Here is a 17,147-nt window from a genome sequence, read left to right as displayed (position 1 = left end):
ATTCAGTTATCTTATAGTAAACTGTCCTGGTTACGGTTTAATTGAGGGTTACTTCGTACACCAACGCTACTTTCTGAAAAGCGTTCATCACCGAGAGTGGTAATCGAATCATCGAATTAGTATATGAGCGAGAGAAAGGGCGGAGGGGGATGGGGACAAGTTTGGGGTGTTTTACTTCCAACGATTTTGATTTCGATTTCGGGGACATTTCCGTCGAATCCATCACCTCTGAAAGCCTTTCGCGATTTTCCGCTATTGCTTTGGTAAGATCTCTCCCCTATTTCTCGCCGTACCCTTTTTTTTTTTCGTTTGTTTTTTCCTTCAGTGAATCTATTGATTTGTGCTGTTTTTGAGGTAGAAATCAGTGAGAATGATTGGATTTAGTGATGGATCCAACTGGCTTGTTGCTTTCCTCGACCCTAATTTAAAAAAAAAAAAAAATCCAATACTTATTCCTTTATATGTGCTGTAGTCGAACTTACTAGTTAATAATTTGCTTTCAGAACGAATCAAATTACTGAAGTTTTTGCAAATGTTATGATTATGGGAGTTATCTGCGTTATAGTTAATATCTTGATATACCAGTAGAAAATGTCTATAATGCTTTATAGGAGGCGATATCATTCTCATGGCTGTTAGATGCTTAAATCTTCAGTTAGTGGAATCGGATAAAAGTTCTAGGCTTCTAGCTAAGAAAGAAGACAGCTGTATGTAAGTCACTGTTTAAAGAAAGAGAGCTGTGGAGGTCGATGCTTGAATGCTGGAAGGGTGACCCAGTGTTATGAAAATATTTTAATAGAGAGAGTAGGAGAGGCTTGGAGAAGGTATGCTTGTTTGTTTTTGCGTGTGCTGTGGAAACATTTATTGTGTTTCACTGAGTTTTTATATAACCTCTCATCCGCAAGGGTCCTAGCGAATATAATCATTGGGAGAGCCTACATGAAAAAAATGACAGTGAGAAGGATACTCGTGCATGCAGAATACATTGTTTTAAAAGCTGCCAACTGGGTTGCCCAGGTGAGGCAGCCTAAGAACTGTATGGGTGCATGCTTTAAGGTGCTTCCGTTAACTTCATACATTTTATTTGACATTCATTTTTTGGAGTATAAGCATTCCTTTTTTTGCATGTTTGCGATATTTATTGGTTTTGGAATGTATTATTTTTGGCTACCTTGACCTTTCGGTGCCTGCTAGCAACTGGGCTCTTGGCAGCCTGTCCACTTGTCTTTCACCTACATTGTCTTAAAATTTTGGTATCACAAAGGCAAAAGAATGTCCTGAGTGTCCGTGGATCCACCATTCTACATGTTGGAATCATTTTTGGAGAGCCAGTTGGTATTCTCTGGGACAATATAACCATTTTAACTTACAATGTTAACCAAACTTTTCTTGAACCTGTACAAACCACTTTATGCCTCCTAGACATGGTCTGGTGTTTTGCCTTTTCAAAATTCTGAAATTGAAACTAAAACATTTTAATTTTGATTTTCTCTGGGACCAGTCTAAAACTATTGCACTTTTCAAAAGTTGTGGCCAGAACTAACTTATGGGGCCAAATTTGTTGATTATGTCAGTTGTTTATGCTAATCATTGCCATTTTTCTAGATGCCAACATGCATTTTCTCTACATTAAATTTGAGTTTTGCATATTTTAACAAGATTTGGAAGCAATGACATTAGAACCTAAAGAGATTAGGTGGGGAATGTAAGATTTTGATAAACATAAGATTTTTGATATAGTTTGGCTATTATAGATCTAATGTCATAGGCATTTGTATCATCATAGACTAGATTGCCGTTAAACTAGAACAATATATTCCTTCTGAACATGGTCTTTTAAACAATTAAAATTGAATTTATAATTGTTTTAGTGCAATACAAAGAAATGATACATCCACAAATATTAAACTATGATGTAGTCTATAATGTTGTCAAGTTATCCTTTTTTTGACTTGTTTAATTTTCTTTATTTTTGATTTTTTTCCTAACTGTAATAAAAACTTTTTGATTTTGAAACTGCCAAACTGTAATATATCTTTTGGTCCAGTCAAAATCGAATCTTAGAGCTTTAAGCTCCCAAGAATGGCTCTTTTGGAATTCATAACAACTTTGCTCATAATTACCTTATTATGGAATGCAACTTGAGGAGTGGAATTGGTAGTCCATATATATATTTAGAATGTAGAAAGCTTCCATCCATCGTGTCGATTTTGATCATAGTTGGAAATATAAAGGAAATACCCTGCATAATGGCTTAGTGATTCTTTTCTTAATTCTCTTTTTTCTATCCCAAGTAATGTTTAATTTCCTGGGAATGAAAATGAGATATTGCTTTATAAAATCAAACGATTTTTTAAATGTGAGCTATTAAATTTGGAATAGCTTTCATGTTGGTATATATACTTTAGAAAAAAAATTGCGTATCTTTAAATTCTACGGATTTAACCAACTAATGTGTATATGGTGGATAAAAAAAATAATAGGAAGATAAATGGGAATTGATGGTTGATGAACTGTAATTTTATCAAAGCTGTTAATTTTGATTAAGATGGTTTCTGTATTTTGCTTATATCTATAACTCATAAAAGAATTTGACAATGATAATTCTTGTATCATCTTCATCCAGGTTTACTATGAATATGATCTTTGTCCTTTGATCCAGAAGTTCTTCAGCATTTCTCAAGCACATTTACTTTCTATATCATTTCAGTCAGTGAATGTCTTGCCTCTGAGTTCTCTGAGGAATGGATGACCATGGAGAAAAATATAGGATGTCGCATCATAAATGGAACATCATCCCATCTGATGCAGCAGAATCTTGGATCTTCTTTTTTGCTTGCCTTATTGCTGCCTTAGTTGGAATTTTAACGATTTTCTACAGTATCAATCAACTGAAGCGAAATTTTACTTTAAGCTTGATGAAAACTATTAAAGCAAGGTCTAGAAGGAATCGGAAATCAAAACATAAAGCTCTTGTTGCTGCCCATGTCTGGAAAATAGAGTCTGCTTCTCGTGTAAAAGGTCTAAAGTGCTGTGCATGTCTAGAGACCATTTCTCCATCACCATCGCCTGGGCAGAGCATTCACCGCTGTGATGTTTGTGGTGCAGCTGCGCACTTGAATTGCTCTTCAAATGCACATAAGGATTGTAAATGTGTATCTATGGCTGGTCTTGAACATGTCATCCATCAATGGGCTGTGCAGTGGATAGAAATAGCTGACCGACCTGAAGAAATTTCTTTTTGTAGTTATTGTGAAGAACCTTGTACTGGATCTTTCCTTGGTAGCTTTCCAATTTGGTCTTGTATGTGGTGTCAACAGCTAGTACATGTCGATTGCCATGCCAGCTTTGCAAAAGAAACAGGCGACATTTGTGATTTGGGTCCATTTAAACGGCTTATCTTATCACCTCTTTTTGTAAAGGACTTGAACAGAACTGGAACTGGTGGGCTTCTGAGCTCTATAACGCATGGTGCAAATGAGTTGGCATCAACAGTACGGGAACGTATCAGGAGTCGTAGTAAAAAGTATAAGCAAAGCTCTGAATTGCCTATTGACTCAGCTCACAGCACTGGTGCTACAGACTCATCCATGGAGAGCGGAGGAGATGGTCATCAAACACTAAAGGGCTCTCATGAAAATGATGAGCACTATGATGATGTAACAGAATCTATGCATCAAAGAGGTGAAAGTGATGGCAATGTGCATGTAAGACCAATTACAGAGAAAATCACATCATTCACTCAACACGATGACTCTCGGGTAGGAAGCAATCAGAGATATGAACTGAGTGAGTTGCCTCCTGATGCTAGGCCATTACTTGTTTTCATCAACAAGAGAAGCGGTGCCCAACGTGGAGATTCACTAAGGCTCCGTTTAAACATTCTTCTAAATCCTGTACAGGTTGGTGTTCCTAACAATCTTCTTCATCTACTTGCAGAGTCATGACATTTTCTTTCAACATTGGGACATTCATTAGTCTATAGATGTAAATTACTTTCTTATACATATGTTCCAGTGGTGAGTTGATTTCCAGCTCTGTAAATCTGCTACTTGCATTTTTGGACGGAATTCTAGAACCAATTGTGTATAATTGCCTCTTTGAGATATATAAATTTTTTTTTTCTCTCATAATTCATGTGTTATGTTGTGTTTTGGTTTAAATTAACTATTTGATTGCATGCTTGTTGACTTTCCAAGCAAAAAAAAATTATAATCGAATTTAAGTTCAATTCATGAAAAAAAATTACTTTGCAAAACATTGTTAGCTACTTGTTAATTTATATTTTCTTACCTGTGTATCTGTATGTTTTTATGCATGTAGAATTTAGCCAGAATTTACCAGTATAATTTAGATTGAATTCTGGAATGCAAATTAAATGATGTCAAATTAAAGTGAAAATTGACGCCATGGTATGATCTCCAACATATATAATGCTTAGAAAAATCAGAAATTTAAAATTCCATCCTTTGCAAGTTTTCTACATAGGCATTGATTGGTCATAAAAAAGATAAGGTTTTTAGGTTAAGATACTATATTTGATGTAATTTTTGGTTTAGGAGCATACATACCTGTTAAATTTTTTTATGGATGAGTTTATTTATTAAGCAATGATCAACTGTTTGGATGCTTTTTTTTTTTGTATTTTGCTTACTATCTTGTTTTTAGCCTAACTCAAAAATAATTATCTATTTTATGATCATTCGGTGCATGCATAAGAAACTTGAACAATATATCATTCTTAGTTTATGGGTATTTTAAATAAGGTTGCAAATGGGTCGGGTTGACCCGTGACTCGATCCGATCCGACCCGCTTAGACGCGTCCTGACCCATTTTGGAGGACCCGTGGGGTCGGGTCAGGTCCTAAAATTGGACCCGTTTTATTTTTCGAGTCGGGTCTGGGTCTACTGAATTCAGACCATTTGAAATTTAGATAATTTTGGATTTTTAATCCTACGACTCATTCCGACCTGACTCGACCTGATTCGATTCTGCATAATTATTTGGGCCCGCAGGCCATAACCTGCGAGGGTGCAAACAAGTTCTGAAACCATGGATGGGTTGACTCGAACTAGACCCGAATCGAATTTGGGTTAGGTTTGGGTTATACATGGACCCGACCCGAATGACCTGTTGGGTCAAAAATTGTAGCACCCGACCCGACCCGACCCAACCCGACCCGATCTTCTATTGGGTTGGGTCTGGGTTCAAAATTAGGACCCGAACAAAAAATCGGGTTCGATCGGGGTCACTCATGACCCAACCCGACCCATTTGCACCCCAATTTTAAATATTGTAGAGCATGGTTATAGGAGTGGATTCTCAGTTTGAATAATGCAACATTGAAAAAAATCTAGTTTCAAATTCTCCCAGTAGGATATTAGCTCAACACCCCTCCAGCATTTTTCCTTTCCCCTTTTCTCTGTATGTGTATGTTGTTGGGATATGTATATTAAGAATCTGCAACATTTGTTAAATTGTATGAAGTTCTTTATGGGTCAGTCAGACCAAAAATCGACCATTTAAATATAGAATCCACAGAATTGATCATGATTTAAATCTTAAATACATAAACTGGAAGTTTTGTAGGATGCTTTTGACTGTAAATCAAATCAAAACATTGTATGCCATACATATTTTCGCTGACTCTCAGTCTGTGTGTCTTTCTCTCTATATGTATTATGGTAGAAAAAGGTCATTCATTTGCTTTTTAGTGGCTTTGTAAAGAATTTATTAAGGTATCCTCTTATCTATGCTCAAAACAACTCAACCTAGAAATTGGAGTTTGAACTTTTCACTGATGAGCTTGTATTAGCAGATACGTGGGAACCTCACTTTCTAATAAAGATCTGAGATTTGAGTTTGATAGTATGAAACCCTGGCAGCCTAACTGATTCAATCAAGTCTTTCTGTCATTGACTTTTTTCTCTTTCAGGTTTTTGAGTTGAGTAGGGATCAGGGACCAGAGATGGGTCTGTCTTTCTTCAGAAAGGTACCTCGTTTCAGGGTTCTGGTTTGTGGTGGAGATGGCACGGTGCGTTGGGTTCTAGATGCGATTGACAAGCAAAAATTTGTATGCCCACCCCCTGTTGCAATTCTTCCAGCTGGTACTGGCAATGATCTTGCAAGAGTATTATCTTGGGGTGGTGGTCTTGGTTCCATTGAGAGGCAGGGAGGTTTATACACAGCTTTGAACCATATAGAACATGCTGCAGTCACCATTCTTGATAGATGGAAGATAACAATTGAAAGCATGCAATCCAAGCTTTCCCAACCTCCAAAATTTATGAACAATTATCTTGGTAATGCAAATATTTACCTGTCCATGTAGAACATACAAAAAAAAAAAACAAAAAAAAAATAAAATTTACCTTCCTACGTTGGCAGGGATTGGGTGTGATGCAAAGGTTGCTCTAGACATTCATAATCTGCGGGAAGAAAACCCTGAAAAGTTCTACAATCAGGTAATTCTGCTTGCCTTTAACACTTAATGGACATTAATTTCTCACTTAAATGGAGACGTTGTGTTAGGAATTTTTTGATTATCATCTATTTAGCATCTGCCTGAGTGGGTAAAGCATGTTTCACATGGATTTGGTCTGTTGAATTTTGGAAAACTTATTGGCTTATTCAGAAACATGTACTGATTTTTGTTTTTAAAATTTTTCAGGTGCAAGATATATTCATGGTTCTTTTCTGAACAGGAATGTCAGCGTTACACTTAAATTTTCATCTCAGATCATTTAATTCTAAGATGCATGCCATGTGCCCTATCCTTCTCCTAACTGGAAAATCTTTCCCAATAGGAGAAAAGCAAAAAAAAACTGTAAGATTTCATAAAAGGATGTAAACAATATTTTTTTCTTTTCATCTAATCTGTAGTCGTAGCTTTTGTATCATAGAATAAAATGAAACAAATTCAAATCTGATGGTGTTCGAAGACACGTCATCTTACTCCCTGGTTGCTGAAAACTGGAACAGTTACAGGAGTATGGAGTTGGTGCCGTTGAATAAACGGAGATAGAATTGCCTAGAACTAGCTTCCAAATTTTTATGGAACCAGGTTAAGTGGTTTAAATCTACCAAGAAATTCCCCATCAATGGAAGCAAGTACCAAGTAGATATGATTGTTATAGGCCATGGCCAATCTCTGGTATCATGTAAATAAAATACTCATACAATTATAGCATTGCGAATATACAGATATCTCTAGTGCCATCCTTTAAATTCAAGAGTTCACTGAGCAGACACTGAAAGTGCATTATGACTTGAATCTTCATTATGAAGCTGGATTGTTGCTTAATGAGCCAAACATGAGGTAGTGGTTCGGTGGCTAGATTAAAAAAAGCAGTTGATTCAATGTGCTTCATTCTTTTGTGAAAGCTGGATTGCCATCAACTAGAATATCACTTCATTTATCCTAGTTGTGGTAGTAAATCTGATACCCATGTTGAAGAGAAGGTGACACTGTCAATGACCTCAGTGCAATTCTAGTCTTTAACTTTGCTCACCTTAATTTGTAGTGAGATACAATATCATGTCGTTCTGTCTCCAAGGTTGAAAAAAACCTACCCATAACCTGTATAATACCAGTTGGCATGATTACCATCTGAACTAGCATTACTCATGGCTTCAGAGCTCTACTTTAGAAATGGAAAAGACAAACAATGAAGGTTAGATTTTCGTGTGAAATTATGCCAAGATGGCAATGCATAGATCAAGGGTCCCTGAAAATTGGCTAACCACAGGCATTGCATGTGCTATTACTGGTTCAGGGATCATCAGATAGCGGAGAGCACCTAAAAAATTGAGCGTATTTATTGGATTTGAACATGACTCATCCTGTCAGTAGAATGATGCTTCTGAAGAATATTTGTAATCACAGTGCAGATATTGGTCAACTGATTAGGTTAGAGGTACAATCTGCTGAGATAAATACCATTTTTGGGAGGGAGGGCAACCTCAGGATTGAAAAATTAGTAGAAATCATCTCAAATTGACATTACAAATATGGGTTTACATGACTAATGGTGGAAATTGACAAAACCAAAGAAGATTGGAGAACTTTTAATGAACAGAGTTACTGTTCATTATCTGGCATGGTACCATGAACAGTACCTTTAAGCCATTGATATTATATATATTCATTCATAAAACTGAGGGAATATTACAGTCTATATATAGACACATACAACCGACTTTGCTCTACCAGATTACAGCTGTGGCTAACAGAAATATATTCTAGAGTGGTCTAGAGGATACTGGAAGGATCCTGAGGCTTTCGAATTCTGTTAGAGAGTAACAGAATTCATTTGAGATTTGAATCACTACTCGCACCTGAGCATACATGTCAATAGGCCCCCTCAAGCTGAAGGAGCAGAAAGAACCTTCAGTTTGGCACAAAAATCCTTATGACGTTGAGTAGATAGAGCCTTGGTGAAGAGATCAGCTGGCTGATCTAAGGTAGAAACATGGGCTAAGGCAATTTCCTTGCTCTGCACTCTTTCCCTAATGAAATGGTAATCGACCTCGATGTGTTTCGTCCTTGCATGAAACACCGGGTTCGAAGCCAACTGAAGTGCTGAAATGTTGTCACAATGCAATAGGGTAGGAGATGTAGAGGAGATTGAAAAATCGGAAAGAAGCCGTCGTAACCAAATGAGTTCAGCTGAAGTAATGGCAAGCGCCTGATATTCTGCTTCGGTTGAAGATTTGGCGACAGTCGGTTGCTTCTTGGAAAGCCATGAAATCAAATTATTACCCAGAAACACACAAAAACCAGTGGTAGACCTTCTATCATTGATATCTCCCGCCCAGTCCGAATCACTAAAGGCATGAAGTATGAGAGATCCAGGTGTAAAATGCAGTGAATGATGAATTGTTCCTCTGATATAGCGGGGCACCCGCTTTAATTGCTCAAAATGATGTAGCAGCGGAGAGTGCATGAATTGACTTAAGTAATTCACAGCAAAAGCGATATCCGGGCGAGTAATCGTTAGATACTGGAGTGAACCTGTAACTCGCTGAAAGAATTCAGGATCAGAAAAAGAAATGCTCTGCTTGGGAGCTTTTGAAATAGACAACGGTGAGGTAACAGATTTACTGTCCATCATCCCAGTTTTGTGCAAAATATTCAAGGCATATTGATGTTGACTAAGAATGAGGCCATCAGAGGAATAAGTAGCATGAATTCCTAGAAAATGAGATAGCCTGCCGAGGTCTTTAATCCTGAATTTGTCTTGAAGACATAACAGAAGTTTATGTAGTTCTGCGTTGTTGTTGCCCATGATGAGAATATCATCTACATAGATGAGTAAATAGAGAAATAAGGAGGAATCAGCAGAACTAACAGTAAAACCAAATTGAAGGCTTCTGAAAAAGTGCAAAACCATTGACGAGGCGCTTGTTTGTGCCCATAGATCGCCTTCTTTAAATGACAAACATGCTCCGGAAAATTCGGATTCTGAAATCCTTTAGGCTGATCCATGTAAATGGATTCCTCCAAAACACCATGAAGGAACGCATTCGAGACATCTAGTTGTTTGATTTTCCAATGAAATGAGAGAGCAATTGAGATAAACACACGGATGGTTTGGAATTTTGCTACGGGACTAAATGTCTCATGATAATTGATACCATACTCTTGTTTAAACCCTTGGGCTACCAAGCGAGCTTTGAATCTAGCAATGGAACCATCAGATTTTCGTTTAATTCGATATGTCCACTTGCAGCCGAGTATATTAGTGGCAGTGCTTCTAGGTACCAGCTCCCATGTCCTTTGATCTAATAGGGCATTAAACTCTGCTGACATAGCAGCCCTCCATCTTGGATCATTGACAGCTTTTGTGAAACAACTCGGTTCTTCTTCCTGACTGGTTGAAATTTCTGTTGAAGAACTAAGTAGAGACAGGATATGTTTAGGCTTTAAGGATCCTGTCTTAGATCTGGTAATCATCGAGTGGGTGGGCAAATGTTGTGAAGACTGATGAGGTAATGAGGGATGTGGACTTGCTGTCACAGGAACTGAAAGTAGAGGCTGAGTGTTCTGTGGAGGTGAGGAAAAAGTGGAAGAAATAGGTGGTATAGGAATGCTGGCAGTGTGTAATGAAGATGACGATCCTGCAGAAGATGTAGGTGAAGGTGGAGTAGCCGGTGGAACAGGACATGAAGTGGGAACAAATGCTGTAGGGGGAAACGAAGGAGTGGAAAGGATTGGTGGAGAAGATGAATGGAGTTTCTATGCTGAGGAGAATGGAAAACAATTCTCATCAAATGTGACATGGCGAGAAATGTAAATCTTGTTATGGACTGGATCATAACAACGATAACCCTTGTGGTTTGAGGAATAGCCAAGGAAAATACATGAAATGGACCTGGGAGAAAATTTGTTAACTGAATAAGGCCTGAGCCACGGAAAGCATCTGCAGCTAAACACTTTAAGAAATTTGTAATCAGGAGCTTTGTTGTACAGACACTCAAAGGAAGAGAAGTGTTGTAGGACTGCCTTAGGAAGACAGTTAATAAGATGATTTGCAGTAAAAAGAGCTTCGACCCAGAAGTCAGAAGGCAAAGAGGAGTGAAACAAAATACTGCGTATGGTTTCAAGAAGGTGTCTATGTCGTCGTTCAGCCACCCCATTCTGCTCAGGGGTAGATGGGGTGGATAATTGATGCTGAATGCCAGACAAGGAGAAAAAATGCTGAAACTTTTTATTGACGAACTCTCCTCCCCCATCTGACCGAAAGGCTTTGATGGAAGATGAGAACTGTTTTTCTACATAGGTTTTGAAACTAGAGAAGACAGGAAATACATCAGATTTTTGTTTAAGGGGAAACACCCAACTATATCTACTGAAATCATCAACAAACACCACATAATATCTGAAGCCTTGTTTGGATGAGATTGGAGATGGACCCCAAACGTCAGCATGGACAAGTTGAAGGGGAGAAACAGACTTCGCTTCAGATGGTGGAAGATGAATTCGATGACATTTTGCAAGGCTACAGGACTGACAAAGCTCCTGATGATTGTTTGCTGGAGATAGAGACAGAGTGTTACTGAGATGTGAGAGCGTAGAGGAAGACGGATGACCCAGCCGTAGATGCCAGAGCTGTGAAGAAGAGATTGTCGCAGAGAGAGCTGTAGGTATCGGAAGTGATGAAGACGGAGGAGTGAAAGTGAAGGGGATTGTATACAGCCCATTAGTACAATTGCCCTGAAGTAATGTTTGATTGGTTGCCTTGCTCTTAATTGTGCAGCCATTTGAATCAAACGAAAGAATGCAGTTATTTTCAGAGGCCAATTTGTAAACAGAAAGCAGATTATGTGACATTTTGGGAACGTGGAGAATGTTAAAAAGATGTAAGGAATGTGTAGAAGAAGAGATGTTACCAGATCCAGTGTGAGCAATTGGGATAGAAGAACTGTCGCCAAGATTCACTTGCTCCATGCCTTGATAAGGTGCTGAAGAATGAAGAACGGATGGATTATTGGTGATGTGGGATGTTGCTCCACTGTCAATAATCCAATTATTCCCAGAAGTTGATGCTGCCGAAGTTGGAGTAAAAAATGCTTGAGGTGATGCAGATTGTCGCTGAACTGTGTTAGGTGGAGCAGAATAACGGTACCAGCATGTAACTGCAGAATGTCCATGTTTATGACAGATTTGGCATTCTATCATATAGGTATAGTGACCAGATCTTCCAGGTGAAACTGAAGACGACCCTCTAAAACGGCCTTTGCCACGATACGGGGAAGAAAATCTGCCTCTTCCTCTACCGCGAGTTGAAAATAGAGCAAGTGTAGAATCTGGAACTGAAATTGGAGCAGAATTTCTGTTGGTCAGTATGAGATCTTCACTACATAATAACGCATACAATTCATCCAAAGGAAGTGAAGAGGATCGAGTTCGAATAGCTGTGGAGAATGAATCAAACTCAGATGGAAGACCATTCAAAATATATAGTATGATATCTTCATTTTCTACCTGAGAACCAGCAGCTTGTAATGCATCGACTTTCAATCTAACACTATTTAGATATTGTGTCATGGATTGTTCAGCCTTTTTAATAGTGTGCAGTTCATTTTTTAACTGCATAACTCTGGATCTGGTTGAGGAATTCAACCTATTCTCAAGAGTCATCCAGATCTGAGAGCAGTTTTCCAGATTTGCAACATAAGAGAGAATACCAGCAGAAATAGTAGAGTTAAGCGCTGAAGCAAGGAACTGATCTACAACAAACCAATTTGTAGAATCTGGAGCACCATGAGAGTTTATGAAGGATGATGCATTGATGGACCCATCGAGAAAACCGTAGAACCCGCTGGCGCTGAATATGCGAACAATTTGAGACCTCCAAATGAGGTAATTTTCCACAGTGAGATGATTCGGAACCAACGAATGTATTCAGCCAATAAGAAACTTGAGAGTTGAGGGTATCCCGGATTCATCTGGGACTTTGGTGACATTGCTGAATCTGAGATCGTTGTTTGACTCGGGGGTTGCCATTGCCGCCGGAGAAGATAGAGATGCAAGTTAAAAAAAAAAATGGATCACAGCTCTGATACCATGACAAAACCAAAGAAGATTGGAGAACTTTTAATGAACAGAGTTACTGTTCATTATCTGGCATGGTACCGTGAACAGTACCTTTAAGCCATTGATATTATATATATTCATTCATAAAACTGAGGGAATATTACAGTCTATATATAGACACATACAACCGACTTTGCTCTACCAGATTACAGCTGTGGCTAACAGAAATATATTCTAGAGTGGTCTAGAGGATGCTGGAAGGATCCTGAGGCTTCCGAATTCTGTTAGAGAGTAACAGAATTCATTTGAGATTTGAATCACTACTCGCACCTGAGCATACATGTCAATAGAAATGTCATCAGTAACATATAGCATGATAATTCTGTTGTCATTTCAGGAGTGTCATGCCATTACAACTAGATAATTGTTGCTATTGATGAATCTTACAGCATGGACAGTCATGGTGGAAAAGTGTGAGCTACACACAAAAAAGGCCTATCTGGCCTAGGCATATCATGATTGAAGTGACAAGTTGTGGTAATTGATATGTCAGTTCTTGTAATGCAACTGGGGGTAAGTCATGCTGTGGTCCGTAACATGTACGTAAGAATCTCTTTTCAAGATTGTTGGAAACTGAAACTAGTTAAAGGAATATTTTCAATCTATACCATAGCTGGCAAAACCCCTTTTTGTCCCCTAGGGTTTACCACAATATCCTGCTTCTTTAGGTTCTGGTGGTTTTAGGTTTTTTCATATAACATATTAGACATTTGTAGATAGCGCTTCCTTGAATGAATAATTAGCCATATGGGAGATATGTGGTTTTGATGCTAAATGTTGAAAAAGCTTGTCGTGCATGGTAGTTGTGATAGTAATGAAATATCAAAGAGAACTATGATTAGGACATGTCAACAGCTTGCTGATCTGATTCATTTTATCCAACATTTTGACTTTAAAAATAACAGAACTTGCAGTGAGCATACATGTTCCGCAATATGTAGCATACAAAGATGTCTTTTCTGGTGACAAGAATCTTAAAGGTGGCGGAAACTAAAAGTAGGGAAGTAAGAAATCAAATTTGCAAGCTTGGCATTTCTACCAACAGAGGATAAAGTGTTAGACTCTGAGATACCAAGGGCATGCGTAATGAAGAGTAAAGGAAGCCCATATAAGAGAACTTTTGCTGCACCAAATGTTATGCTTGTCAGGAGAAAGAAAAGCTTGATAGTCAAGGTTCTGAAACTTGGTTTCAGTTTCAGTTTTGGTCTCCTGAGTAGATTTTTTGTTTTGGTGGTTCAGTGATTCTACTCTGAGTTTCAAAGTTTCAGCCAAAAGCAGTGAGAAAAATCCAAAAAATAAGAAATTAAGAAAAATGAAATCAGTAAAATTCATTTTAGATGATTCATCTGTGTTTTGAGTTACTAGGATCATAATCTGTGTATGCCCAACAGTTTTAAGCTGAAATTGAATTGTATCAAAGTTTAATGCATTAAACAGATTGCAGTAGTGCACTAATGTGTTGATTTTAAGTGTATGCATCACTCAATCAAGCATAAAAAAAGAAGACAAGTACTTAAGAGTATGGAATTAATTACATATATCAATACCACAAAAGTATAAACTAATAACCCATGTAAACAAGAAAAAACTCTTCTAAGCATTTACCATTCTGTTTTATTTAGTTACCTTCCCAAGCAAGAAAAAACCAATCTAGGCAGATATCTCATCTAAGCATATTCCACTCTGTTTCATTTAAATAACCTATCTAGTTAAGAAAAACTAATTTAAGCATGTTTCCTTCTATTTCATTTTTATAACCTATCCATGCAAGGAAAACCCATCTAAATAGGAAACCATTTTAGTTCATTAATTCATTTTAATATTTCATTTATTTCTAAAAAGAGAAAAAAAATTATGCAAGAAAAAGAGAATAATATCAATAGGAAATTGGTGAAGATTTTTTTTCAAAAAAAAAAGTGAACCAAAGAAAACATTCCACCTATGGACTTGTCTTTTCTTTCTAAAAGAATTGATCAATTTTGACAGAAACCGACACTGAAGCAAAACTTAAAACCTTGTTGCTTATACTAAAAAGAACGGCTGGTGAATATGGCTTATGACGTAAGCCCCATAGAGTTAGCATTATGCTAGTTAGATAAGGTAGTTAATACAAAGGTTTGCTTTCAAAAATATATTATCGTTCATGTTGCTTTCTGATCTTTCTACACCTGTCCATTTAAACTTGCAATTGCTTTAGTGCGAGATGTACTTGAGGAGCTGGACACTGACGAGTCTTTGAGGAATTCTTAGTCTTGTTTGCTGATTGGAATATTGGTAGTCTGGGAGGCCAACAACCTTTTTGTGTTTTTGGATGGTTTGCTGATTTCCAAGCAAACTTTGTTTATTCTTAGGTTTTTCTAAAAACAAAATGTCTCTTTGTATTAAACCTTCTTTACCATTTGAAATACAAAAACATTCGTAGCAAGCTTTGACTTTCCACTGTTTGATGTGTCCACAACAGTTAAGTTTGCTAATGAATCCCATTTGTTATTTTCTGGTGAGCCCTGTTTATTTTATTTTATTTTATTTTGATGTGTCTGCATAGTAAAATTTAAAAATTTTACTATGTAGAGAATATTTTTTTACATAGTAAAATTTTTAAATTTGCTTCTTATGCTTATATCGAGTCATACCATTCAAATACATATCATGTGGTTCCTTGTTATTTTCTGAATTTTGCATTGTACTAATTACTCTCGGTTTTTAGCCACCTTGTTCTCAGATGAGCTTTGTACTCCTGCCCTTAGCTAGAATTATTCGCACTAGCTAAAGAGGTGGTTTTTTCCGTGCAGTTTATGAATAAGGTGCTTTATGCAAAAGAAGGGGCAAAGAGTATTATGGATAGGACATTTTCAGATTTTCCCTGGCAAATCAGATTAGAGGTAGATGGAGTCGAGATTGAAATTCCTGAGGTGTGTCCTTGTGGTCTTTAAGCATGTTATTCGCTGCGACCATCATCTTTATCATTATTCTTATTATTAATCTCATTATTATTCTTGAGCAGCCTTGTCCTATATGTTTGCAAATGCTTTACTTCTCATTTTCTGGTGTCTACAATTAAAGGCCAGTTTGCATATCATGTTCTTCCTTTCTCTTCCGTGCTTAAACATTTCTATGTTATTATGATCCACCAACTTCTTTATAGACCTATTTGACTCTTGTTCAGTAGTCTCAATGTAGATATGGCACTTTCGTTACGGCTAAGTACTGGTGTTTAATTGCTATGTTCCCTCAACCAGAGGTACCCTATATTCAACTTCTAAAAAGTTTTGGCTTTCCAGGATGTGGAAGGTGTACTTGTTGCCAACATTGGAAGCTACATGGGAGGGGTTGATTTGTGGCATAGTGAGGATGACAATTATGATGATTTTCAGCCACAATCCATGCATGACAAGATGCTCGAAATTGTCAGTTTTACTGGAACCTGGCATCTTGGGAAACTTCAGGTAACTAATAAAGCTGTTGATGTATCTATTGGATAAATTGTTCGGTATCTTTTTTGATGTTTGATCAGTTGGGAACTCTTGAGGTTGGCGGTGATTGCGAATTTGTGATCAGGATATTTGAATTCCAGGTTAACTATTCACATTTAAAATTGAGAGTGATATTTGGTTTAAATAGGTCGGGCTTTCTCGAGCTCAGAAGCTGGCTCAAGGGCATTTCGTCAAGGTCCAAATCTTTTCTCCCATGCCTATTCAAGTGGATGGAGAACCTTGGTTTCAGCAACCATGTAAAATAGAAATATCTCATCATAGCCAGGTTCTCTCTCTTCTCTTCTCTTCTCTTCATCATAGCCAGGTTCTCTCTCTCTCTGAGATTGCGTGCATATGCATGTTCAACATTGCGAATATGCTGCTTGAGCTTATCCATGATGCCAACTAAATTTTTTCACTAGCAAAAATTTGATAATAATACAGGCCTTTATGTTGAAGAGAGTGGCTGAGGAGCCTTTAGGTCATGCAGTTTCTGTAATCACTGATGTTCTTGAAAATGCTGAATCTAGTGGTGTCATCACCACCGCACAGAAGAGGGCACTCCTTCAAGATATGGCGGTGAGGCTTTCCTAGGATCCTCCCCATAGAATCAGGTTTATGTTCCCAAATTTTGTATATTAGTCTTCTGAGGTTTGTTCATTTTCTTTCTAGTAAGCATTTACTTCCTTGATGTCAGAAAGGTCAAAATACAAACTTTTGCAGGTATTTTGTAAATACTGCAGTACTCTTATGTAAAATACTGGGAAAAAAATACAGCTTACAAGATTTTACCGTTTGTATCTGTGATCGGTATAATGCATCTTCTGGCCTGATACTAGCGAATTTTGGAGCTACACTTCCAGCATGTCTCTGCATCTTGAGCCTTGGAAAGACCAAAACAAAAGCTGGCTATGTTTTAAATTGTCTGGATCCTCAAAATTTTCTCACTCTAGCCAAGAAACTTGGCACTCCTAAATCTTTCTCTAGCGTTCAAGAGATTTGGTGGGAACTGTGCTTTGTGGTTGTTAAAGGCTCTCATTCCTGATTAAGGCTTTAGTGCTTTTGTCCTTCACCT

The 17,147-nt window shown here is 37.6% G+C and overlaps 1 protein-coding gene across 3 annotated transcripts; it reads left to right on the top strand.

The window, feature by feature from the left end:
• On the top strand, positions 1-16,874 carry LOC103695656 (diacylglycerol kinase 1-like). Of its 3 annotated transcripts, none has more exons than XM_039121130.3 (8): positions 1-263; positions 2,627-3,902; positions 5,937-6,303; positions 6,389-6,465; positions 15,392-15,511; positions 15,881-16,045; positions 16,221-16,358; positions 16,517-16,874. In XM_039121130.3, exons 2-8 carry the CDS (start codon positions 2,745-2,747, stop codon positions 16,664-16,666), a joined length of 2,175 nt encoding a protein of 724 aa, XP_038977058.2. In that variant the 5' UTR covers positions 1-263; positions 2,627-2,744; the 3' UTR covers positions 16,667-16,874. The 3 variants fall into 3 exon arrangements, with proteins under 3 accessions (XP_038977058.2, XP_088577282.1, XP_038977059.2); XM_088721156.2 differs by having other exon boundaries at positions 16,174-16,358; positions 16,517-16,654; XM_039121131.3 differs by having other exon boundaries at positions 83-263; positions 2,711-3,902.
• Positions 16,875-17,147: the final 273 nt, after the last annotated feature.

This window comes from Phoenix dactylifera, chromosome 1, assembly GCF_051530095.1.
Source record: "Phoenix dactylifera cultivar Ajwa chromosome 1, Ajwa_hap1_PhDact_Kaust_v1.1, whole genome shotgun sequence".
Lineage (NCBI taxonomy): Eukaryota > Viridiplantae > Streptophyta > Magnoliopsida > Arecales > Arecaceae > Phoenix > Phoenix dactylifera.
This window is presented reverse-complemented; position numbering and strand designations above follow the sequence as displayed.